The sequence below is a fragment of the Bacillus rossius genome, chromosome 2 (assembly GCF_032445375.1).
Source record: "Bacillus rossius redtenbacheri isolate Brsri chromosome 2, Brsri_v3, whole genome shotgun sequence".
NCBI classification, from domain to species: domain Eukaryota; kingdom Metazoa; phylum Arthropoda; class Insecta; order Phasmatodea; family Bacillidae; genus Bacillus; species Bacillus rossius.
The window spans coordinates 127711661-127739015 of NC_086331.1; the positions used below are offsets into that span (position 1 = coordinate 127711661).

At 45.2% G+C, this 27355-nt stretch overlaps 2 protein-coding genes across 2 annotated transcripts in view; one reads left to right on the plus strand and one right to left on the minus strand.

Moving 5' to 3' along the window:
- LOC134528826 (protein spaetzle 5) overlaps positions 1-27355 on the plus strand; it is a 95695-nt gene that overhangs the window by 41033 nt on the left and 27307 nt on the right. The window contains exon 2 of the mRNA XM_063362491.1: positions 22732-22922. Coding sequence (XP_063218561.1) covers positions 22732-22922 — 191 coding nt within the window. The remainder of the gene's footprint in view (positions 1-22731; positions 22923-27355) is intronic.
- Positions 11264-17231, minus strand: LOC134529887 (collagen alpha-1(I) chain-like). The gene is made up of 3 exons (XM_063364446.1): positions 17221-17231; positions 12112-15714; positions 11264-12065 (listed from the first exon to the last, which is right to left on the minus strand). Exons 1-3 carry the CDS (start codon positions 17229-17231, stop codon positions 11264-11266), a joined length of 4416 nt encoding a protein of 1471 aa, XP_063220516.1.

Genomic DNA, 27355 nt, shown 5'->3' on the forward strand with positions numbered 1-27355 from the left:
AGACCACTCCGCGGGCAGACCACTCCGCGGGCAGACCACTCCGCGGGCAGATCACTCCGCGGGAAGATCACTCCGCGGGCAGATCACTCCGCGGGCAGACCACTCCGTGAGGCCAGACGCGTGCCGGCCATGCAGAGATCTAGTGCCGCCCGCCGCGGGCAGATCACTCCGCGGGAGGATCACTCCGCGGGCAGACCACTCCGCGGGCAGATCACTCCGCGGGCAGACCACTCCGCGGGCAGACCACTCCGCGGGCAGACAACTCCGCGGGCAGACCACTCCGCGGGCAGATCACTCCGCGAGGCCAGGCGCGTGCAGGCCATGCAGAGATCTAGTGCCGCCCGCCGCGGGCAGATCACTCCGCGGGAAGATCACTCCGCGGGAAGATCACTCCGCGGGCAGACCACTCCGTGAGGCCAGACGCGTGCCGGCCATGCAGAGATCTAGTGCCGCCCGCCGCGGGCAGATCACTCCGCGGGAAGATCACTCCGCGGGCAGATCACTCCGCGGGCAGACCACTCCGTGAGGCCAGACGCGTGCCGGCCATGCAGAGATCTAGTGCCGCCCGCCGCGGGCAGATCACTCCGCGGGAAGATCACTCCGCGGGCAGACCACTCCGTGAGGCCAGACGCGTGCCGGCCATGCAGAGATCTAGGGCCACCGCCGCGGCTCGCATCCCACGTGCTCGCCCAGACGACTCCTTCCAACTTCGCTTTCACGCATCTCTTTCGCAGCTTTCTCCGCTTGTTTTAATTTTTTCTCGCCGCGCGCACTTTCCTTCTCGGCGATCAGTTCACTCGCTCGGACCCCGAAAGAAAGGGAAGCGGGAGATGACGCACCGCGCGCGGTGTTAGGTAACCTCCCGGCGCGGTGATGCGCTCCCGGCAGGCGAGCTGGTGAGTTCGTCGAGCTGCGAGCTGGTGACTTCACCGAGCAGCGCGCTGGCGAGATCACCGAGCTGCGAGCTGGCGAGTTCGGCGAGCCGCGAGCTGGTGAGTTCACCGAGCAGCGAGCTGGCAAGTGCGGCAAGCCACGAGCTGGTGAGTCAGCGAGCCGCGAGATGTGGTGAGTTCACCAAGCCACCGCGAGCTGGCGAGTTCGCCGAGCCGCGAGCTGGTGAGTTCACCGAGCAGCGAGCTGGCAAGTGCGGCAAGCCACGAGCTGGTGAGTCAGCGAGCCGCGAGATGTGGTGAGTTCACCAAGCCACCGCAAGCTGGCGAGTTCACCGAACTGGCGAATTCAGCGAGCTCCCAAACCGACCAATTATCTCGCTGCCCGTTTTGATACAAAACAGTAGAGTTCAAGAACAGGCTAATTTCCTCGCCACTTCCTCTCTATCGTTTTGATTTTATTGGTCATTAAAATAACAACCCCTATTATACAATGAAATTACGCGTTTTACAAAATAGCAATAATTTATTTTGCCCCTCAGATTTGATAAACCATAGGTCACAAAGAACGGTGACAAAAACAACTAGTTCAGGGCCTTTTACAGTTTTTAGTTCGTGCTAGAATAATCCCTAACCGACCTAAGTGTCCGCCACTGTGGCTGACGATTTTGTCGATCCAACCTCAACATCGCTGTTTTCCGGGCGCCCGCGACGATGGGTTCGTTGCGGCCTAGTTTCTGCTGTTCACCGATGTTCCTCTTCGGCGGCGCGGCTGTGGCAGAGTGTTCTCGGCAGGTCTCTCCTTCCAGTGCTGCCCTGGACGAAGCTCCTCGCGCAGATATGCAGTGTCAACAACCAGGATACCCATGTGCAATGGCGTAGCCAGGATTTGTGTATGGGGGGGTGTTAAAGCGGTTGGTCCGGGGGTCCTCCCCCGGGAAAATTTTGATTTTAAGGTGTAAAATAGTGCTATTTTAGCAGTTTTCGGTTCTTAAATTTAAATATTGTAATGGTGAAAATTTTATTAATTTAAATATGAAATTTGTTTGAGTGATGAATAAGAAATTAATTAAAGATTTGGTGCTAAAGGGGGGGGGGGGTTGAACACCTAAACCCACCCCCCCCCCCCCGGGCTACGCCCCTGCCCATATGCTTGTTCCTCCCCAAGACACGACCCGCCGTCCTGCGGAACTGCATGGTGCCCGGGTCACCCGGTGTAGCCTGCACTACGTCAGTCCTGGTCTGCACCAGCCATGTCACAGCCGTTCCCTGGTGACGGTCCGTGCGTGCCGACCCTTGACCCCTGCACCGCTGTTCTGCCGGTGACCTCCCGATGTCGTCCCAACACCACTACGTCCTTCCGCCGTCGCTCCGCTACACCTTCTCTCCTGGGAAGCCTAAGAAGTCCATCAAGTTCTGTCCCTGCCCGATTACACCTTCGGCCAACCTCGGGTTTATTTATATATATTTATATTTCTCTGTTTATTTTAATGTAGCTATACTAACCTAACTAACCGTCCATAGTGTTTTACAATGTTTGAATGTAGCTAACCTAACCGACCACTTTTAACATTTGAATTCATTTTTCCTGCGCAGAAATAAAACAAATCCCGAAGTCGGCCGAAGGTGAATTGTTCGGATGTCATCGGGAATGGCAGAACTTGATGTGCATCTCAGGTCTCCCTTCTCTCCCGACAGGCCGCTACAACGTGGCCCGGCCTCCGCCAGACTGCGCATGCGCCGTAGCCGCCCGCCTGCGCGCGCCTCCGCTGACGTCACTGGTCCCGCGTGACGGTCAAAACGGAAGGTATCCGTTTTAATAAACAAAAAAAAAAATTGGTTGTCTGTAAAGTCGGTTTACGGACGATAGTTTAACGTGACAACGGCATAACAAAACATTGATGAAATGATTGCATACTTTTATGAATAAAATTGAATCATTTTTATTGAATTATCACTATTTTGTATGGATTCAAAGAAGGAGTGAAATGAAATCTACAATTTAATTGATAAATTTACTTTTATTTGCACTCAATTCAAATATGTTTATTACTTTAACGAAGAGATTATTTTAACTATAACTTTTATACATGTTTGCTATTTAACTTCTTCCAATCTGTGTTATTCTGTTAAGGATAGGGCAATGATAGGAAAAGTAGGAAACGAATTGGAGTGTTTCAAGTTTAATGTGCCTCAAAAAAGTCAAATCGATGGTTGTTCCAATCGAGTGGAAGAGAGATAGATGCGGCGCAAGCGTACGATGAGCGTAACGGGACACAGCGTAATGGGACAAGGTGCGTAACGTGACAATGTGCGTAACGGGACTCTTTTTCGTGCGTGCAGTCGGCGTTCATCGATTTATTAGACGTTGTCACGTCAAAAAACATTGTGCGAGTGGCCGCCACTATCGTTATAAGTTAAACTTCATACTTCAAGTATCCACTTGAACGTCTCAACTAAACAGCCAATAATACATTCGAACAATAACACTGAACAATAAACTGCACAATGGAGGCTGACTCCGGAGGTTCACACATAACAAACATGGCAACGTAAACCTCAGAAGAGTCTTACAGTTGTCTAGCTCTCTCTTAATTCGTTACCTTCCTCTTCATCGCTCAGCCTACTCTGAAGAGCCTTCGTCTCGATTAATCCTACTAGCAGTAAACATGTTTCACTTAAAAATAAATTTAAATAACGAACCCCATTTAAAACAAACAAAATTAACATTGTGTCATTCTTATGAAATTATACATCGTAAATGTTTACTTAACAATGGGGGCAAAATGTGATTGAGGAACGAATACAATCTATAATGGAAGAATCTCTGTTGAGTGATTGGATGAATTTTAATAGAGCTTAGTAATCCACACTAGGACTCGCTGAACTTATGGCAGCATTCATACGAACATATTTTAATTTCGTATTTTCTTATAGGCTATATCATTGTATTCCATCATTATTTGAAAATTTGTTGCTACTGGAACTTCATATTTAAGTTTTCGCTGGGCAAGATTATGATTGGTTAGTTTCGTCAAAAATGCGATCAAAATTGGAGCCTTTCCAATTTGCAAAATATTTTATGTAAACCTAAGCCATCGTACTTGTCAAACAAATGTGGCTGTTCTACTAACGTTTTCAGGGTCGCCATAACAATCGAACTATATTTAACTACATTTATTGGAAAGTTTTGGAAGCTAAAGTTTTACAGTGTGCCAGACCTTTATAAAAGTATTCCGTCATTAAAACTTCTGAACATTCTGTTATCGAGTCTAGCTTCTAGAGACGTTCAAGAACTTTTCACGCCTCTTTTCGAATGCCAATTTCTTAAGTGCTCGCTAACGCGTGTTTTCTTATTGGAGGCGTGTTGAAATTACTAAACTGGGTATTTTAAAAGTGGTTTATAGGTAGAGACCCGTAAAATTCGCGGGTTCAATGACCTTCAGGATAGACTCCAATATTCTCTACACATTCGGGCAAATGCCAACTGTTCATTGGCTGCTGACTTGTGAGTCGTCTCGACTGGGTGGCCTGTGATTTGACACTTCTATGAGTGAGGGTCTCTAATTGGCCCTCAGTCCTCCAGATTAACAGAGAACCAATGACAGAAGCAAAACGTAGGTATAATTATTTGAATTTTAGCCTAACACGAAATGAACCCGCGAATTTTCCGGGTCTCTATTTATAGGTAAAAAAAAATTAATTTTTAGGTACAATGAACTAAACTTGGTCCCAAAGTCTCGTGACTGCACGACATCTCGTCACCGTGCTCGTAGAGGTGATGTTACAGCTGTCACAGATGCCGGCGTCACCCTTATTGCTCTCTTTCTCCTGCGCTTCAAGCGTGTGAAACAGTTGAAAAGCGTACTGGATCACAATTTATAATCTATGTGTGATATTATTAAACTTGCAGGTTTTCTAAGTGATGTGATTTCCATGAAAAAAAAATATATATTTTCATATATTTTGCATAGTGAGCTTTTAAAGTACCATTTTTAACATGTTGAGGCACAATTAAAAAACTGAATATAGCCTATTACAGAATTATTTTAAATCTTAACACGCAGATAAAGAATATATGCTTATAAGAAGGTAATTGTATTAATGTATAACGATTAAATAGTAACGTGTACTTTAAATATGGAAAATTTCTGTTCTGAGATGCTCCAAAAATAATAAATTTGCTGCGGGTTTTTTTTTTTTTTTTTTTAGTGAAAAATACGTTCAAGTTGAACAGTATAGATATCAAACAAGTCGTAAATAGTAATCCACTAGGACCTTGAGCCCCAGGAGCGAGGGGACGATAAGGAAGAAGCCGGCAGGTGTATCATCTGCATCATCGCCTCTACGTGCACGGCGAAATCTGTCGAGCAGCCACGATAATTCAAGCGGTCAGTCAGTTATTTTGTTGCAAGCGATGTACGACCAGGTTTTCTTGTACGTAACCCACCTACTGCAATCTGATGTTATAAATTCTTCGTGTTCCAATTTAAATATCACTTAGACAGGGTTGTTATACTTAAAAAAAATTCATAAAATTCAAAAAATTAACATTCCTATATTTTGGCAAAATAAGCTGTCAAATTTCACCTATTTAATATTCTGAGGAACTGAAGGTTTCATAGAACTGAAAAGAGTACATATCAAAATTTTCAAGTTTTATATTCAATCTCGCTGAAGAATGAGTGATAAAATTATTCATTTTCTCTGGGAAATTTTTATACATTTATTTAAGTGTCACAATCTTCGTTACTTTTTTTTACAACTTCTGCACTTCATTTCTGTTTGGTTTGGGCTCAAAAAGTGAACAAAAAAATTGTGACTTTGACAATTTGACACGAAAAGAAAGTACCTACAAGTGTTTTTGTTTGATTTAATGTACATTTCAGAACTTAATAGAATGAAAACTATGTGTTACGTACCTAAATACTAAGATAAAAGCTAAAATATGCAGAGCAGGCCTATACTCTTCAGCTGCATTGCACGTGATATTTTTAACAATTATCTCCACTAAAAGAATATTTCGGCTATAGTTATGACTATGATATATTTGTCTGAATAAATAAACGTATATCGTTAATAAATATTCACTAAGTAAAACAATTAGCCATTAATTTACTAAAAATTTTGAACTTTTTCTTTAATTTTAATTGTGAGTTCTTATATAAATAAAACGTCCATAAAATGAACGTAAATAATTATTTATTCAGCTATAGTTTAGAAATGTCTAATTTATATTTGATCAACATGTTGGCGTGCCAAAGCATTATTCACATATAATATTCCAAGCTGATGTACCTCCTTACAATATATTGACTACAAAATGTCTTATGAAATACCTCAGTCCGCAAACGTCGACTTCAACAGGTGCACAAAGCAAGGTTCTAAGCTATTTTTGCACAAAATTGATATAACATGGAAGCTGCATTGCATGTTGTGGCCAAGCATTTGTAAACCCAACATGGTGGAGCCTCATACCTTGTGCCTAGAGGCTTAAGCTGGGTTTACGATTGATTTCCTTAAGAATTATAACTTAACATCGAGCACACGATTAAGTCGAAACTACATTTTCCAGTTTATGATTGACATAGAAGTCGTTAATTCCAACCAATCACAGCACAAAACACATGGTCGGCCATTGTTCGAAATGGAGAAGCAGGTTTGAAAAAGGTTATTGACGAATGGGATATCTATTTTTCGAAATGGATGATGATTACAAATTACAAATATATGAATTATAACCCAAAATACTGCCTCGCTCGGTACAATACCAAGACAAAAACTTCCGGCTGAAAGGTTCCGGTTTGTTGTGATTGGTCGCTTCTCTTAAGTCTTAACGAAAAATATAAAATATAACCATTTCTGTTAAGTCTTAAGTCATCATATGGTTCGCACACGACCCGTCAAAATTCACAAACGAAAATCATAAACCATTCCACTAGTTTACATAGAGTCATATGGTAAGTACACGACTAAGTCTTAATTCTTAATTCTTAATTTTCAATCGTAAACCCACCTTTAGTGGTAGGACGGCTTGGAAACTGACTCTTTCTAAACATAAAGCCATTCCTTAGCGGGACTCCAACAGACAACCTCAGAGTCACAAGTGAGGCGTGCTGACCCCTTGACCTCCGATGCCATCAATAGCCCGTTCATAGAGCCGCGTTTATTTCGCTGATTCATTTCGCCCCAGGCTCATTTCAACCGGCCTTTACACAATGAATTCTTCGTAGAGTGATCATTGGTCGAAAGCAATTGGCGGGTTACACATGATTGGGTTTATCGCTTCTTGTTATTTTCTTCTTCTTCTTCTTCTTCTTCTTCCCAGTCGTCAAGGGCGTGTGGTGAGTACAGCAGTCCAATTATTAGGGTCATAAATTCTTCGCGAATAGCTGTCCAGACAAGCAATGAGTTGAAACTTTGTACCTTTGTGTGTGTTTCGTAATTGGCTGGGTTTATTTCAGTTACACACAAAAATACACACACGCATATAGAGACCGGAAAAATTCGCGTATTCTTTCGCGATTGGCTAAAATACAAATCGTTATACCTCAGTACTGCCTCAGCTATTGGCTCACAACTCACCTGGATGACGCTGGGCCAATGAGAAACACCCAACCAAAGCTTTATCGAATCACAGGCTGCTAAGCTGGAACGTCTCACAAGACAGCAGCCAATGAGTGGGTGGCATTCGACCGAGTGTACGTATAACTATGGAGTTCATCCTACAGGTCATTGAACCCGCGAATTTTTCCGGTCCCTAATGATTGTGTTATCGCTTCTTGTTATTGTTCTTCTTCCTTCTTCTTCTTCTTCTTCTGCTTCTTCTTCTTTCCTGTCGTCAAGGGCGTGTGGTGAGTACAGCAGTCCAATTATTAGGGTCATAAATTATTCGCGAATAGCTGTCCAGACAAGTTATGAGTAAAAACTTTGTACCATTGTGTGTGTTTCGTAATTGGCTGGGTTTATTTCAGTTACACACACAAAAATACACACACGCATAAATATATATGTACATATATGTATATTTATGCGGTTAGCACATCAATCACAGCCATCCAGTGTATGAGCAAACGCATTCTAAATGGCCCGGCCTAAAAAGAAAATGGCTTCTCTTGTTGACGGCCACCAATTACAAGGAAGCAAACGCTAGCGCACGCATACCTTATTGCAGTTTAATAAACAATAACATTAGTTTGCAAAAAATACACCCCGTTGCTAATTATCAATGCGAAACAGAATACTCTGACCCCAATGAGTGGAGACCAGAAAATTCGCGGATTCATTTTGCTGTCGGTTAGAATTCAAACAGTTTTAACATTGATCTGCTTCTACGATTGGATGACGGTTTATGTAAAAAAGACTAAGCCAGTAAGAAATCATTATCAAAGTAAGTATCAAATCACAGGCATCATAGATCAGAAATCTCTCAAGTGAGCAACCAATGCTCAGGGGACTTTTACCTAAGAATGCTTAGGAAAGTGAAGTCCATCTTAGACATGGAGGTATAAGTTTTTAAGTGCGTATCTGTTCTGAAGTTGAAGTCAGCTGGTTAGCAATTGAATAAAAAAAAATTTGTATTAAGACCAATATTATATAAGTTAGTTTAATAGTGCAAAGGAAGTCGCTAGGAAGAATACTTGTAGTGTCATCGTGTAGTGAATATTACTTAACAAACATAATTACAACACATCTGGCTTTAAAATTTATTATAACCAAAATATAATTTCCTACGCAGAGAGACTCGTTCTCATTTTGACTTCAAGTATTAAAATGGATAAAGATTGCACAAACCAACTCCCATCCTTCTTACCTCCATTATCCTAGCGGAGATTGAAACCGCGAGTATTTCCATGCCCTAACAGTAAGTCCACGAGAGAGCCGTGGCTCGACATCTACGGGACAGTGCAGGCAGAGTCATGATTAGGCTCACATCTCCAGCGGGCGCCCCCAGCCGAGGATATTCCCAGAAGGGGAAAGGGATCGCAGAGTCCTGATCTGACTCAAGACTCCAGCGGGCGCCCCCAGCCGAGGATATTCCTAGAAGTGGAAAGGGAGCGGAGATTCCTGATCTGACTCAAGACTCCAGCGGGCGCCCCCAGCCGAGGATATTCCCAGAAGGGGAAAGGGATCTCAGAGTCCTGATCTGACTCAAGACTCCAGCGGGCGCCCCCAGCCGAGGATATTCCTAGAAGTGGAAAGGGAGTGGAGATTCCTGATCTGACTCAAGACTCCAGCGGGCGCCCCCAGCCGAGGATATTCCCAGAAGGGGTAAGGGATCGCAGATTCCTGATCTGACTCAAGACTCCAGCGGGCGCCCCCAGCCGAGGATATTCCCAGAAGGGGTAAGGGATCGCAGAGTCCTGATCTGACTCAAGACTCCAGCGGGCGCCCCCAGCCGAGGATATTCCTAGAAGTGGAAAGGGAGCGGAGAGTCCTGATCTGACTCAAGACTCCAGCGGGCGCCCCCAGCCGAGGATATTCCCAGAGGGGGAAAGGGATCGCAGAGTCCTGATCTGACTCAAGACTCCAGCAGGCGCCCCCAGCCGAGGCTATTCCCAGAAGGGGAAAGGGATCGCAGAGTCCTGATTGGGCCCACAGCTCCAGCGGACGCCCACAGCCGAGGCTATTCCTAGAAGTGGAAAGGGAGCGCAGAGTCCTGATCCGGCCCACAGCTTGAAGGCGCCCACAGCCGAGGCTATTCCCAGAAGTGGAAAGCTGTTAGCGGGCGTTGTCGGCCCGGGAACTCCGGCGACAGTCGCCGAGGAGTGAAAGCTCGGTCATTCTTGCACATTGTACATACGTATAGCGGCCGGACGAAGCAGGGAGACCTTGGTGACCTCAGCGCGCATGCGTAGCCAGTTGCTGGCGAGTAAAGCTGGGTGCACAGTTCAAAAAATTACAGTAACAGTAGGCGGTGCGCACAAGATTGATTGCCATGTTTTCCAACCTACCGGAGCAAGAATAAATGTGCTGCTTAAAATGGATTATATGCGGACCTGCATTAAAATGGATTTGATTAATGGAAAATTACATAAGCAAATATATTTTGATGAAATGTAAAAATACATATATAATCGCATTTAATCATATATAATTATACTAATCTATATAAATAAATATAAAACATATATGAAGGAATTATGCCCTTAAACCAAATAAAAATAAAATAATCAAGAGAATGCTGTGGCAAAAAAACGTTCATCAGAATTAAATTTGTAAAATAAATTATTTCTTGCATACCCCTCGGGGTTTATATCAAGAAGACAAAAGTTTAAATATATATGCCTATTGAATAGGAACAGTGTAGTTCACAAAGTGCATAGGTAGGTAATGTGCGTGGGAGACAGGTCGTGCGCATAGGTGGGAAACGAACATATTTTATTGCTGTTACGGACGCATGGCGCTACAACCAATGAGAGCAGTTTTAAGTCATTTTGGCGGGCTAGAGAACAGTTTATATTTATCAATCATATTGTGGCAAGAAATTGTCAAAAAAGTACTATGCTCAGTAGTGATTCCTGTTATGAAAATAAAATTCTTACTGATACTTGCAAAAATTGCAAATAAAAAATGTGTCGTGTTTATAATTGTTAACAAAATATTTTATAAACCCCTTTCTTTTTAGCAAGTTGAAAAACTGTGGTCGCAGATTGGTGGTCAGATGCCAAGGGATAAATATTTGATAGTTATTATAGTTAATTACTAACACTGCCATCAGATGTCGGTTGCATCGCGAAATTTCATTGGCTGAAGTCAACGGTGAGATATCAATTGGGAACAGACTTCGCAAAAGTCGTGTATACAGTCATATGCATGGCCTGCTGTGCACTCTCTTGTGTTTCTTAATTGAATCGGCACTTGCTTAAAGAGCCTCAGTCCAACCAACCAGCTATGAGAAAAAACGAATAAATCTGTCTCTAAGCAACCCTTTTAGCTTACAATAAGAATTTCTCTAGCTGATAAGTATTAGCTTACCCGTGCGAGTGGCTCAATTCCTTTTAGCATAGACAGTTGAAGCTGTCCTACACAATGCGACGTTAATGCTTAACTCTCTTTGTCATGTTTGTGACAGAGACCTGAGGCGTCCTTGGTCGCTGCGTAACCTCGCCACGGGTCAGCCGGCGAATGATTTGGGCCCGCCGAGGCCTGATACATGAGCAAGGAGGGGGGGAGGGGGGAAGATATCCATTTTGTGCGAACAATGGTCAGGCGTAAAAAACTCCTTTAGAATGTTTCTATTTTTTTTTTTTCATTTTTCCCCCTCTTTCCGTAAATGCGTGTCTCCACCGCCTTCTTAGGCCGCACCTGCGGGATTCTTGTGCGCTGAGATCACGCGCAGGCAACTCTCGTCGCCTCGCCTTATCGTGTCCTCATGCACGCCCCCCCAGGTGACGGCCCGTCGCCTCGCCTAGTGTCCTCAGGTTTGCGCCCGGGTGACGGCCCGTCGTCTCGCTTTGTGTCGTCAGGTTTGCCCCCGGGTGACGGCCCGTCGTCTCGCTTTGTGTCATCAGGTTTGCCCCCGGGTGACGGCCCGTCGTCTCGCTTTGTGTCTTCAGGTTTGCGCCCGGGTGACGGCCCGTCGTCTCGCTTTGTGTCGTCAGGATTGCCCCCGGGTGACGGCCCGTCGTCTCGCTTTGTGTCGTCAGGTTTGCGCCCGAGTGACGGCCCGTCGTCTCGCTTTGTGTCGTCAGGTTTGCGCCCGGGTGACGGCCCGTCGTCTCGCTTTGTGTCGTCAGGTTTGCGCCCGGGTGACGGCCCGTCGTCTCGCTTTGTGTCGTCAGGTTTGCCCCCGGGTGACGGCCCGTCGTCTCGCTTTGTGTCGTCAGGTTTGCCCCCGGGTGACGGCCCGTCGTCTCGCTTTGTGTCGTCAGGTTTGCGCCCGGGTGACGGCCCGTCGTCTCGCTTTGTGTCCTCAGGTTTGCCCCCGGGTGACGGCCCGTCGTCTCGCTTTGTGTCGTCAGGTTAGCGCCCGGGTGACGGCCCGTCGTCTCGCTTTGTGTCGTCAGGTTTGCCCCCGGGTGACGGCCCGTCGTCTCGCTTTGTGTCGTCAGGTTTGCGCCCGGGAGACGGCCCGTCGTCTCGCTTTGTGTCGTAAGGTTTGCGCCCGGGTGACGGCCCGTCGTCTCGCTTTGTGTCGTCAGGTTTGCGCCCGGGTGACGGCCCGTCGTCTCGCTTTGTGTCATCAGGTTTGCCCCCGGGTGACGGCCCGTCGCCTCGCCTAGTGTCCTCAGGTTTGCGCCCGGGTGACGGCCCGTCGTCTCGCTTTGTGTCGTCAGGTTTGCCCCCGGGTGACGGCCCGTCGTCTCGCTTTGTGTCGTCAGGTTTGCCCCCGGGTGACGGCCCGTCGTCTCGCTTTGTGTCATCAGGTTTGCCCCCGGGTGACGGCCCGTCGTCTCGCTTTGTGTCGTCAGGTTTGCCCCCGGGTGACGGCCCGTCGTCTCGCTTTGTGTCGTCAGGTTTGCGCCCGGGTGACGGCCCGTCGTCTCGCTTTGTGTTGTCAGGTTTGCCCCCGGGTGACGGCCCGTCGTCTCGCTTTGTGTCATCAGGTTTGCCCCCGGGTGACGGCTCGTCGCCTCGCCTTGTGTCCTCAGGCTCGCCCCCGGTTGACAGCCCGTCGTCTCGCCTTGTGTCCTCAGGTTTGCCCCCGGGTGACGGCTCGTCGTCTCGCCTTGTGTCCTCAGGCTCGCCCCCGGGTGACGGCCCGTCGTCTCGCCTTGTGTCCTCAGGTTTGCCCCCGGGTGACGGCTCGTCGTCTCGCCTTGTGTCGTCAGGTTTGCGCCCGGTTGACGGCCCGTCGTCTCGCCTTGTGTCGTCAGGTTTGCCCCCGGGTGACGGCTCGTCGTCTCGCCTTGTGTCCTCAGGTTTGCCCCCGGGTGACGGCTCGTCGCCTCGCCTTGTGTCCTCAGGCTCGCCCCCGGGTGACGGCCCGTCGTCTCGCCTTGTGTCCTCAGGTTTGCCCCCGGGTGACGGCCCGTCGTCTCGCCTTGTGTCGTCAGGTTTGCCCCCGGGTGACGGCTCGTCGTCTCGTCTTGTGTCCTCAGGCTCGCCCCCGGGTGACGGCCCGTCGTCTCGCCTTGTGTCCTCAGGTTTGCCCCCGGGTGACGGCTTGTCGTCTCGCCTTGTGTCCTCAGGTTTGCCCCCGGGTGACGGCTCGTCGCCTCGCCTTGTGTCCTCAGGCTCGCCCCCGGTTGACGGCTCGTCGTCTCGCCTTGTGTCCTCAGGTTTGCCCCCGGGTGACGGCTCGTCGTCTCTCCTTGTGTCCTCAGGCTCGCCCCCGGGTGACGGCCCGTCGTCTCGCCTTGTGTCCTCAGGTTTGCCCCCGGGTGACGGCTCGTCGTCTCGCCTTGTGTCGTCAGGTTTGCCCCCGGGTGACGGCTCGTCGTCTCGCCTTGTGTCCTCAGGCTCGCCCCCGGGTGACGGCCCGTCGTCTCGCCTTGTGACCTCAGGTTTGCCCCCGGGTGACGGCTCGTCGTCTCGCCTTGTGTCCTCAGGTTTGCGCCCGGTTGACGGCCCGTCGTCTCGCCTTGTGTCGTCAGGTTTGCCCCCGGGTGACGGCTCGTCGTCTCGCCTTGTGTCCTCAGGTTTGCCCCCGGGTGACGGCCCGTCGTCTCGCCTTGTGTCGTCAGGTTTGCCCCCGGGTGACGGCTCGTCGTCTCGCCTTGTGTCCTCAGGCTCGCCCCCGGGTGACGGCCCGTCGTCTCGCCTTGTGTCCTCAGGTTTGCCCCCGGGTGACGGCTTGTCGTCTCGCCTTGTGTCCTCAGGTTTGCCCCCGGGTGATGGCTCGTCGCCTCGCCTTGTGTCCTCAGGCTCGCCCCCGGTTGACGGCCCGTCGTCTCGCCTTGTGTCCTCAGGTTTGCCCCCGGGTGACGGCTCGTCGTCTCTCCTTGTGTCCTCAGGCTCGCCCCCGGGTGACGGCCCGTCGTCTCGCCTTGTGTCCTCAGGTTTGCCCCCGGGTGACGGCTCGTCGTCTCGCCTTGTGTCCTCAGGTTTGCGCCCGGTTGACGGCCCGTCGTCTCGCCTTGTGTCGTCAGGTTTGCCCCCGGGTGACGGCTCGTTGTCTCGCCTTGTGTCCTCAGGTTTGCCCCCGGGTGACGGCCCGTCGTCTCGCCTTGTGTCGTAAGTTTTGCCCCCGGGTGACGGCTCGTCGTCTCGCCTTGTGTCCTCAGGTTTGCCCCCGGGTGACGGCTCGTCGCCTCGCCTTGTGTCCTCAGGCTCGCCCCCGGGTGACGGCCCGTCGTCTCGCTTTGTGTCGTCAGGTTTGCCCCCGGGTGACGGCCCGTCGTCTCGCCTTGTGTCCTCAGGCTCGCCCCCGGGTGACGGCCCGTCGTCTCGCCTTGTGTCCTCAGGTTTGCCCCCGGGTGACGGCTCGTCGTCTCGCCTTGTGTCCTCAGGTTTGCCCCCGGGTGACGGCTCGTCGCCTCGCCTTGTGTCCTCAGGCTCGCCCTCGGGTGACGGACCGTCGTCTCGCCTTGTGTCCTCAGGTTTGCCCCCGGGTGACGGCTCGTCGTCTCGCCTTGTGTCGTCAGGTTTGCGCCTGGGTGACGGCCCGTCGTCTCGCCTAGTGTCCTCAGGTTTGCCCCCGGGTGACGGCCCGTCGTCTCGCCTTGTGTCGTCAGGTTTGCCCCCGGGTGACGGCTCGTCGCCTCGCCTTGTGTCCTCAGGCTCGCCCCCGGGTGACGGCCCGTCGTCTCGCCTTGTGTCCTCAGGTTTGCCCCCGGGTGACGGCTCGTCGTCTCGCCTTGTGTCGTCAGGTTTGCGCCCGGGTGACGGCCCGTCGTTTCGCCTAGTGTCCTCAGGTTTGCCCCCGGGTGACGGCCCGTCGTCTCGCCTTGTCGTGTCCTCAGGCTCGCCCCCTGGTGACGGCCCGTCGTCTCGCCTTGTCGTGTCCTCAGGCTCACCCCCAGGTGACGGCCCGTCGTCTCGCCTTGTGTCCTCAGGTTTGCCCCCGGGTAACGGCTCGTCGTCTCGCCTTGTGTCGTCAGGTTTGCCCCCGGGTGACGGCCCGTCGTCTCGCCTTGTCGTGTCCTCAGGCTCGCCCCCTGGTGACGGCCCGTCGTCTCGCCTTGTCGTGTCCTCAGGCTCGCCCCCGGGTGACGGCCCGTCGTCTCGCCTTGTCGTGTCCTCAGGCTCGCCCCCTGGTGACGGCCCGTCGTCTCGCCTTGTGTCCTCAGGTTTGCCCCCGGTTGACGGCTCGTCGTCTCGCCTTGTGTCGTCAGGTTTGCCCCCGGGTGACGGCTCGTCGCCTCGCCTTGTGTCCTCAGGCTCGCCCCCGGGTGACGGCCCGTCGTCTCGCCTTGTGTCCTCAGGTTTGCCCCCGGGTGACGGCTCGTCGTCTCGCCTTGTGTCGTCAGGTTTGCGCCCGGGTAACGGCCCGTCGTCTCGCCTAGTGTCCTCAGGTTTGCCCCCGGGTGACGGCCCGTCGTCTCGCCTTGTCGTGTCCTCAGGCTCGCCCCCTGGTGACGGCCCGTCGTGTCGCCTTGTCGTGTCCTCAGGCTCGCCCCCAGGTGACGGCCCGTCGTCTCGCCTTGTGTCCTCAGGTTTGCCCCCGGGTGACGGCTCGTCGTCTCGCCTTGTGTCGTCAGGTTTGCCCCCGGGTGACGGCCCGTCGTCTCGCCTTGTCGTGTCCTCAGGCTCGCCCCCTGGTGACGGCCCGTCGTTTCGCCTTGTCGTGTCCTCAGGCTCGCCCCCTGGTGACGGCCCGTCGTTTCGCCTTGTCGTGTCCTCAGGCTCGCCCCCTGGTGACGGCCCGTCGTCTCGCCTTGTCGTGTCCTCAGGCTCGCCCCCTGGTGACGGCCCGTCGCCTCGCCTAGGGGCGCTCACGCTGCGGCGAACATCCGGACACTGTAGTCGGCACTGGTCTCTGCCGCCGTTCGCGTGGTACGCAGAAAAGAGAGAGAAAAATAACTTTTACTAAAGATTTTTTGGAATCCAGTTTCCAAGGAACATATTGTAATACATACTGGAAGATAGATACTATTATATTGTAAAACACATGGCCATGGTTTTTTTTTGCATATGTGAAAACCTTTGTCTAAAGTTGACGCATAATTATATATTTTAATCGATGTTTCATGTGAGCATTATTGTTATTTAAATTATTTTAAAGATAATTGAATATTCAATCATTTAAATTAATATAGTTTTAATGCATATTTAAAATGCGATTTACAAATAACTTTTACTGTTAGGTACTAGGATAACGCAAAGCATTTATTCCCGGGTAAGAATCCGAACCCAGTGTTACTGCAAATCATATTCTCTAGTGAAAAAGTTGTTTTCATGTAAATGTACAAATGTACAAATATCTGTAATTTTACATTAATATTTATATTCCGTTCACAAAAAAATGTACAGTGTAGTCAGTATTATAAATATTGTCAAAAATATAATATATATTTATTTCTGTTACTATGTGCGAATTTCCTAAAATAAAAGTTTAAGGCTGTCACATTTTTTTATCCAACAAGAGAACCGATCTTATTTGACACTTATGGAAAACACGAACCGTTAGTTTTCAATACCATTCATGGACCAAGGGGTTAGTTTTCCTGAGATTCCAGGAAGCCGCAGACATCGTGTCCTGTGCGCTTAAACACCGCAGCGAACTGTCCCAATGTCTGGCGCGATGTTTCATCAGCGCAGCTTCTGTGGATTTCAAATTAGGTTATGGTTCGGTTTCCTAAGAAGAGTTTGATGTTTCAGTTACTGAACATGGCCACATGTTCAACATACTCCCGTGAATTGAATCATTTGCTATCAGAACATAACGAAGACCTTGTTTGAATATCAGTATCCTAATTATCATGTCCTACAAACAGTTCTACCCAAATAAAATGTGTCTCTTAACCTTGGTAATTATCTATATGATCTCATTTTGGGGGGCTGGGGGGAACGTAGACCTGAAGTGAAATGTGTACTTCTGAGACAAGGAGGGAAAAAACGAAAGGTTGACTCTCAAATTAAGCAATCACCTAGCACAGCATTGGGCACGCTTGGAAACTTATCTCATTGTTGTCTGGCGACCAAGGACCTTAAAAACCATGCGCCGACATCAGACAATGTTTCCCGTTCCTTTCTTTCCTGGGCGACCTACTTCCAGTAGCCAGTCACTCCCCAACCGCCAATATCCCTCTTTGCTTAGTCCTGCCAACACTTCATTGCTCTACCAAAATGGGGGAGGGCATTCTGGTCTACCGAAACCAAGAGGTCTTTATAAAAATAAAACTGCCAATAAATACCTCAAAAACATGTCTTTTTTAAGTCTTTTCCAGTAGCACACCAAACAATTTAACCAAACTCTAAACACAGAAATACTGGACTAAACTACCATGGAGTCATGTTAGGTTCTAAATTAATTACCTGGAGAAAACGAGTGGGAAAGACAGTTTATAGTGACTTGTGTGTTGAAACGCCTTGCACGTTATAAACTAAACTATCTTGACTCAAATCTTTACGTGCATAAAGTAAATTCTACCAGTTGGGTACAACAAGCTTGTGAAACAGTAGACAATGCGTGCCGGTATAATCTTAGGCTGCACGAACCAGTACAAAGTAATGTTCTTGGCTAAACCGGTAGAGTAGACAGCGCTCTTACTGCTGCAGTTGTTCAAGCCAGTTCAAATGTTGAAAAAAAAGGAAACATGCTTGTGAATAAAAAAAAATATATTGTCATTGTTTTGGGTTGTGTGGACTGGGAAATGTTCCAAAAAGAAGCCAGAAAATTTAACGTGCAAATTGATGTGTACAAAGAGTAACTGAATTCAATTGTGATTTACAAATTATCAGTAGCAACAATTATGAAAACCATCTTAAAACACCTATGGATTATAAAACATGTTGAACTTCACTCATCTTTACTAAGACTCGGCATTAAAGGAAACAGATTTTTTTTGACAAGTTTCCAAAAGAAAGTTAGTCTCATGAGTATTCAAATGGATCACACATTGGTGGATTTACTATGCAGCTGACATTTACTGTGACCTTTTCGCCATTTACATATACCTGTGCGACAAAACTCGATAGCCTTTGACGGTGATATTAAAGCCACTGACAATGTTGTCCGACAGTTGACAGCACACTTTGAAAAGGTCTGATACAGCTATCATTCAATATGACTCAAAGAGACCAAGAACTGTCAAATTGAAGGTTACGAAATAGCTCATTAAATTAATAAGAATTATAAAATAATCCTAGATAAATTCCTAAATAAATTTTGCCGTTGTGTCAAGCCTATACTTCAAAATATTTTTAAGAAATAAAAAACAATAACTTGAAACAAGAACATCTATACAACTTTAAAAGAAATAAATTACTAAACCAAGATTAGACAAAAAGAGTTTTCGTTTGAGCGTCTAGCAATGTTTATTTAAGGAAACGTATCCATCGTTGGTATCAATCCTGAATTTTCACCGAGTGGGAAACTAGGATAACGTTATCTAGAGCCAATGGGTTTTCTCGGGGTTCTCCCTATTTCCACTCCAGATGCTCCAACACTGCTTCATCTCACATTTTCGACCCCCACCCTCCATTAAAGACCCTGATTTCAAGGAGACGTTATTAATAAAAAATTATTCCTAGCGAAACTTACAATTTTTCCCCTTCCCCATCAAGGGCTGGTGATCAGGCGCAGCAGGCGAATATCGGAGTTGGACAATTCTTGTAATGCCTTCCCCAACACTCGCCACTAGTAGAGTTGCTGATGGCGTAGGCAAAACAATGACTGACCTGATGTTGAAATTTATAAATCCTTTTAAGAATGTAATAATTTCTTCCACCTTGGAGTGTTTAAAATTAGGCAGCAACATGTGGTTCAGATTTTGCACTAATTTTTATGGCTTGACAATGCATATTGTCTAGCTCTAGACTCTACTAAAATAAACTTTTTCTCGTGGTCTCGTTTAACTGTTGTGTCGTTTGTGTAAAGGAGCGGGGTGGTGCAGTGATAAGTAACTGGTCTCGCGTTCCAGAGGACACTGGTTCAAGTACCATCCTGGTTTTAGTTTTCCCTGGTTCCCCGAAATACCTCTAGTAAAATGTTTCTATGTTTTCCTTTGGTTTACCGAAAAACTTCCAGTAAAATGTTGGTATGTTTTTCTTGGTTCCCGAAATACGTCCAGTCAAATGTTGGTATATTTTCCTTGGTTCCCCTACATGTTGGTATGTTTTTGTTGGTTCCCCGAAATACCTCCAGTCAAATGACGGTGTTTTTCTTGATTCCCGAAATACCACCAGTCAAAAGTTGGTATGTTTGCCTTGGTTCCCCGAAATATCTCCAGTTTAATGTTTGGTTGTTTTCTTACTGTAGGCCATAACCGATTTATTTTACAGTTTACTAGGCCTTTGTTATTGCGTATTACCGTCTCTAATGGCTTTCACACAAACGAGATATTTAGCAAAAAATAAATTTCAAAAGCTAGCACACTAATCTGCTCACTGGTTAGAAACTAGAGCATGTTAATTAATACCATTTCTACTAACGTTAGAGAGCTTGGAAATCTTTTTTTCTAAGACTTATGGTTAGATTTTATTATTAATAATATAAATTATAAAACAAAACTAAAATATCGTTGGCATTTTTAAAATAATATAAGGGAGGAGGATTTCAGTTGGTAGGTGGGTTTCTTGGGGAGCCGTGTATAATAACGCGTCATTAGTGCTGTATTGACTTTTTGGCTTTTTTTATTTGGTCTCTTTAGCTTGTAGACTAATCGGAGGGCACGAAGAATCTGGTGGCTTGCTGTATGAACTAAACTAGACAAGACTTGTAAGAGCATTTCAAGCTTTCGTGGCTCAACCTGTTTTGGGCTACTGAGGCTCATGTTAAGACTTAGGCAACTTGGTTTAATTTATTTGTTGCTAAAACCAACTTGACTAAATAAATTACTCTGGTGAAAATTATGGTGGTGAAGTAACCGTTTATAAGTTATGGAATTGTTTGAGGCTAAAGTACTATTGTACATGTTAAACATTTCGAGGAAGAAATTGTTATGGACGTGTTCTTGACGTCTGATTATTAAATTAAATTTGTAGGTAACAATTACTAGCATTCATTTGGGTCGTCTTCTGTACGGAAATAGCTCAAGTATTCACGTGAAATATGGGTATGTACGTTGGGCGGCTACAACTGTTATTACGAACTCATTAGAATGTATTGTTTCTACGAACTAGGTGTGTGCAGATACGATCTCGTCATGCTTCGCTACGCGAACTGTGCCAGTCACCGACGCGATCTAGTTACCGAGAGACAAAAGCAAAAGGAACGGAAACCCACTCAAACGTATCTGCGTTTGACATCTTATCGCAGACGTAATATTTATATTCCGGGCGTGTTGTCAGCTGCTTAGAAGGTTTTCGTCTGGATCAAGGCCTTGCACAATAAATTGTCCGTCCTTGGGGCGGCGCACCCACGGCGCGCGGCTCCAGTTGCCACTCCCCCGAGCCCCACCCCCCTCCCCATCCACCTATTACCCTCCCCCACCCCTATTCCCCTCCTCCGACTCTATCCCCCTCCTCCGACCCTATCCCCCTCCCCGCACTCCTATCCCCACCGCACTACACTCGGGGGAGGTCGGGCTCCGCCGAAACTGGCCGAGAACCAGATACGGTCACGTGATACGCCATAGCCCTGCGATTGTCCCTTCCACGGCGGCCGCAACCTCTGCGCCCCGCCGTCGACTTTATTTAAACCACGTACCGCGGTGCGTTCCCTGCTTCGTTCGCCCCTTTCGTTTTAACGACCTGGGCCTTGCGCAAGGCCAGACGTGCTCTCGTGCATTGCGGTTTTAATTCCCATGCCACCCGCGTAAGGAAAATGTCCCGAGGCAAAGTGAAGTGTTGCGAGAGAAAAAAAAAATGCGTCTGCACGTTGTCAAATAAATCTGTAAGACAGCCAGAAGATATTTTACGAAAGTTCATTCTTTCAAATAATTTCCAGTGACAGCAAATGTATGATTGCTATCACTAACGATCAGTTTTGTCACCCTTACATAATCGTTGTTGTAACCTCATAACATAAGGCAGAATCAAAACTGTTTTTTTTTGTTTGCGTTTGCTGCATAACAACTTATTCTACAGAAGTTTGAAATTGGAAAAATTAGTAATTTCCTGCAAACGAGACATTTAGCAAAAAATAAATTTCAAAAGCAAACACTCATCTGCTCACTGGTTAGAAACTAGAGCATGTTAATTAATACCCTATTATTTATTACTAATGCATAACGCTGTAAATTTATTCAGACAGCTCTATTGAATTAGCTTCTAGGGTTAAAATTTTCTGACCAGATTTTTACTAAATTTTATTTTCGAACTGTGAAAGGTCAGGCAAGTGATCATAGTTTTATTTTATCGCTAATATATACTATTTAGGAAATATGTATCATGTGAAAATTATTTGAGACGATATATAAATTTGAATGTAAATATCGTGGTGAATTTAAAAGAATAGCCTTCAAATATTAGTAATTAGAAGGGAATTAAATAACCAGCCCAGAGTATGAGACGAGCAGTAAGCCTATATGCACAACTACCCAGAAAAAAAATTATAATTGGAACTGAATTATTTTTTGGAAGTACAAATGTTTGTAATGGTACACAAATATTTTTTGTAATCCTGTGTCTCTTGTACAGTTACAATAAAAGTGGCAGTTGTATTAAAAATTGTTTTTAACAATACAGAACTTCTGTACGCGCTCGTACCATGGTCAATGTTCTCTGGAAGTTGTGCCAACGGCCACTAGATGGCACGCAATGTCAAATACAATCCACGCAATTGTGTTGCAAGTTGTTGTGCGTTTCGCCAACCAAACCCAACGTGTGGCCATATGATAGTTCCCGGTAATCAGTGGGTGTAGTTACCAAGTGACGTAATATTCTCCGGATTATGTAATTACAATTTTTCTAATGCTTATGTACAAAACAAAAGTAAAGTTTTATGTCACATATTCCATCGCAAACTCAAGATAAAGGCAGCTAATTCGAATCACTTCATGAGGATCGCTGCTAGGAAGGATGTTACACCCTGAGAGAAAACCTGCTGTGACCTGCGACATTACAAAACATTGCCTGCAGATCCTACAAACCAGCGGTGGGCCGAACGGTTGATTTAGAATAACATGTTCAACTGCGTGAGAGACAAACTTTAATTGCCGACATAGAGACTTAGCTTATAAAGTAGTCCTGTTCCAAGCTGCTAGATAATAGCCTTAACGATATATTACAATCATAACTAAATTGATTGTGAGAAATTCATTACATCAGCTATTATCAAGCAAAAAACCCAGTGAAAATTATTTCACTTGATTGTGGTAGCCACATATTTCGAGGTGTGACATACCAGAAATATAGCATCTGCTACTCATTTATAAACAATATGCTTTTTATTATTACAAAACTGTATTACGTGTTTATTTGTTCAGTATAAAGCTCTTCTACTAAGCAATTAGTCGTCAAGTAGTTAAATTAACATTACAAAGAACTCCCGTCCGGGTTTTTGTTTGCTAGTACTTACGAGCCCACCCAACAGAGAGCATCACATGTCGCACAAAACATGGTTTCAATTCACTGTTTTCCACTGCTGCAGTTCCTGAGTTATAACAGTTAGTTCACTGACACCAGCCAAACACCTGCAGCATTTTCTTTGTATTTCCTATATGCTGCAGAATTTATGGCGTTTTTCTTGTACTTAAAATAAATATAAAAAAAAATCTTGGTAACTGGTTTCCAAAAACTTTTTTTGTTAAGTTGCCAGTTTTTTTTTTTTTAAATTTCCCTGCGCACCCGATGCAAGACCGTGTGAAACAAGAGAGCAGCGGCAGTGCGCGAGTGAATGTCGTGTCTGCAGGCGCCGGCAACCATGCTGCTAGGCCTGGTGGCGCTACTGGCGCTACTGCTGGTAGCGCGCGCGAGCCCGCAGTGCGACCACTACGGCGGCTGTCGGCACCACTTCCCCTTCGTGCCGGCGCCGCCAGGCAAGACGCCGCCTTGCGCCAAGCCGGGCGCCACCTTCTGCGAGAAGATCGACAGCTACCCCACGTGAGTGCCTGTGCTTCGTCCGGCTCGCCCCGAACCGACACTATCTCTCTACTTCAACTGCCGCTCCGCAGAAGAACGCCCCAGTTACCAATTTTAATAGCATCAACTGTAACCGTTGTAGAGTTTTGGTTCAAGGTCACTAAGAGTAACTCAAACCGTTTTGGATAAGCGCATGCGCGAGTACTGTTGTTGTTTTTATTTGACGTGATAACGTCTTATAAATCCGGTTGCACGCACGAAGAATTGTCACGTTCCGCCTGAGCCGAGCGTGCAAGAACCGACCAACCACCGTGCGAGAAAATCTTCTATAATATCGAACAGGTTAAGGCGGGCTTTTTAACTAATTGTTCGTGATTATATTTAAACAAATTATTTAAATTAAATTTGCAAAAACTGTAAATAATATTTAAAAATTTTAAAGTATGCAATTTTTCATCAATGTTTTCTTATGACGTTATCACGTTAAATTATCGTCCGTAAACCGACTTAACAGACAACCCCCTTTTTTTTCTCGCTTGCAGCGCCACCTACGCAAAATGGCGACTCCTGAGCATAAATCGGTTTGTGATCTGTAATTCGTTAAGAGTGGATCTGTAATTTCAGTTCAACCCGGCGCTTCGTTTAAAGTTTTACAGTTGAAGTCCCTGACCGTTGGACTGGTCGTAATGGTCGAGACGACAGAGCTCTTTTTCGCTGGCCTCCACGTTCACCTGACATAAAACCGTGAGATTTTTTTTACTTTAAGGCTTTGTAAAAGATCGTGTCTACGTTCCGCCGCTGCCTAATGATCTGCCAGAGTTGAGAGACAGAAGTGAATAGGCTATTGCTTCCATTACTCCGGACGTACTAACCAAAGTGTGGGGAGAATTGTATGTACTTTAGGTTGGTTGTGTGCCTTAAAATTAAAGGTGCACACATTGTACATTTGTAAGAAAAACTAGGTTAATTAACCTTCAATTTGATGTATGATTTATATTAAATAGTCTAAATTAAACTGTTATAATATACTATTGAAACTGGGACCTTCTTTTATGGACACGCTTTACAATAAACTAGTAAAACAATGTATATTATTCTAGTTACACAACATATATGATGTTTTTATGTCATATTGCTACATTTATTTGAACACCACTTTCCTCTAAAGGTGGGTTTACGATTGAAAATTAAATACTAAGAATTAGTCATGTACTTAAGTTATGTCTCTATTTATGCAAAGGCAGTAAGATTACAATTGTCGTGTGTTGTGTCGTGACGTGTCGTGTGAGAATCAACTGTTGACTTTAAAAATAGCAGAAATGGTTACATTTTACATTTTTGCTTATGAATTATGCGCAGTAACAATAAGTCTTCATACAAATGGTGAAACGGTGATGAATGTTTATTTTAATAGAACAAATGGTATCGTATGAGGATTACAAGATAATGTCAATCCGATCTTCGTTTGTTAGTGGCATCTCTTTTCAGTTGGTACACCTTCCTGGAAACGAAAAATAAATAAGTCACCGCTGTCACCATTTGTGTGGAGACTTATGACACACATGTAGAATGTGTTTCTGGCTTAAAATTCGAAAGGCGTAGGAAATAAGGAATTATTAGCATCATGCCGAGAACGATAAGATACCTAAAAAAAAATCGCACGAAATATTAAAGACATAATTTAAGACTGCAAACACAGCGCAGCGAACATTTCAGCATTTAACACTGTGCAGTTGCAAAAGTACATGTACCATGTTTTTCATTAAAAATTCTGTAGTAGTCGTGAAACGTCCTTTAGTCAACCCAAGTGTTATATTTGACTGCAGCTGCAACATACGTTTATATCAATTCTAGATTTCTTAAAAGAATGTAAGATTAGGAGAAGGGAGAGGTAGACGTTCTACTCCAGCGTAGACAGTGCGTTGCGTGCACACTTGTGAAGGATTTAAAGATTGAGGCCTGTCCAGTTAGACCAAGGAACTCACTGCAAGCTTCAAATCTATTTACCTGTATGTTTTCTTTAAAAAATATATTGAAATTACTTTTGTCGCTATGTATGAAAAGGTGTCACCTCATTATCGGTTCTTTCTGTTCACGTTTATTGATATCTTTTTTTTCTTTCCTGCATCCCATGATTTATATTTTAAGACAATGTTGGATTGGTGATTGGTAGTATTTTTTGTTTTGGGCCAACATTGTCTTAATATTACTATGCCCATTCAAATAAATTTTTTTAGTGTACCTGTCTTCATAGATTTGCTCAAATTTCTCAAAAATTTTAAAATGGGCAAAAAACAATTACTTCAAACAGAATAATAGTTATCCATTATGTTGGTTACTTGTTGGAAAACAATATTTTAACTTTTGGGCCAGCATTGTGTAATCAACATTAGTAATGAAAAATAATTGAATATTATATATAATTTGTTATAGTGTTTGCTTTAAGCAACTGTTATAGTCTACCTAAAATGTAATTTTTTTCATTACATTATGTACGTTTAAACATGTGCCTGAATAAATTCAAGATTTTTTTTTTTTAATTTTGCAGGGCGATACCAGAATTAAATGAATAAAAGCAATAAGATTTTTATTGAATAAATGCATAGGTCTCAAAATTTACAGAAACGTAAATAAGAATTTGTGAAAGATTATTACCATAACTATTCCATGAATAAGGGATTCTCATATGTTATTAATATTCTGGGGATATTTAAATATTAATGGTATTTTAATGGCGGCCATAGTGAGATTGGTTTCTTGGCGTCCAGTGTGCGAATTTAGTGCTAACTTTGTGGCCAGTCACACGAAAACAGAAGGTTTCTTTGCATTTAACAGATTTTGATTGCATTAAAATAAATTGTCAGTCGAGCATCGCCTGCACTGTTGCTAGGTTCTATTGCGAACTACGTCGAAATTGATAATGTTCGCAGGCTTTTACGGCCACTGTCTCAAGTTGCTTGGCTTCTGGGTTGTAGCCGCGTCCTTGGCGGATAATTAACCGACGTTTCGGTCGACGTTGCAGTCGCCATCATCAGGGAGCAGTTACATACTCAATTTTACTCAATGTTAGTTACATACTGCAATTCGACCGAAACGTTGGTGAATTATTAGCCAAGGACACGGCTACAACCCAGTAGCCAAACTTCTACGACGAACTTGATTGTGGCCTCTTTAAATATCTGTAAACTGAAAAGGATAAGAGACGGGTAGATACACATTACACATAGTTTACATACTCAATTTATCATCGCTTGTACCTTTCCTGTTGCTTCTCGGGTCAACTGGTTGACACGGAAACATTTTAAATGTTATTGTATGTTTGTGATACGTTTTCTTTTTAGAATCACATATGTTTTCGCCCTTTAAAGCAATTTCCCTTTCCATCTTTGAAAAAAAAAACATACACAAGGTACCTACTTGGTATTTAAAAATCATAATATTGTGAGCATGGAGTCCACGTATGCATAGAGATAAATTATTTTCATTTTCAATCAAACTATCCACATGAAAATGAATGATAATCATAAACTAAAATGGTCAAATCAATATTTTTTTCTCCACACGAATAAATAAACTGTAGGTACCTTAAATAAAATTTAAGATAATATGGTAGCGTCAATAGTTAGCCGTTACGAAAACTGATAAGTAGAGACCTGCAAAATTCGCGGTTTCGATGGCCTTCAGGATAGACTGTATAAACCCCTGTACACTCGGGCAAATAACGCAAGTTCATTGGCTGCCGACTTGTAAGTCTTCTCAACTGGTTTGTCTGTGATTCGATCCTTCTTTGGTTGAAGGTTTATAACTGGTTGAGATTCGTCCAGATGAACAGTAAGCCAATAGCAAAATTATCTAAGAGGTATATGTGTTTGAATTCTAGCCTATCACCGAATGAATACGCGAATTTTGCAGGTCTCTACTGATAAGTAGACGTACACAAGCAGCGTTACGAGAATTCCGTAGCATCACTTCCGTCTCCCCTTCCGGCCGTTACAACCAGCATACAGCATGCTTAGCTACGTACCTATCCCCCTTCCTTTGCATCTTCCCATTCGACCGCTAGCGCATGAGTTCACTTTCCTGTTAGTGTCTCTTTTAATGTGCGTGTGCATATTATCTCTTCAAAACAGCTTTCGTTAAGCTCATTTCTATTAAATTATGTGATGAGTTTTCCAATGTCTTGTTTTAGATTTCATTAGGTTTTTAGATAAACTTGGTTTTCATAATCATATCAAAGATAAGTTTTATCATAACTCTTTACTTGACAAGAAGATGCTTCTGGTCTGCTTCTAGCAGATCAGTGGGAAGTGCCAACATAAACTGTGGTTAAAATTAAACTTGAACTTTCATTGTTAATACAGTTTTTTTCCAGCCGTACTGCATATGTCTAAGCACTGGTCTAAGATTCGTTTTGGCTAACATAAAAATTTATTTATTACAAATAATATGTATTA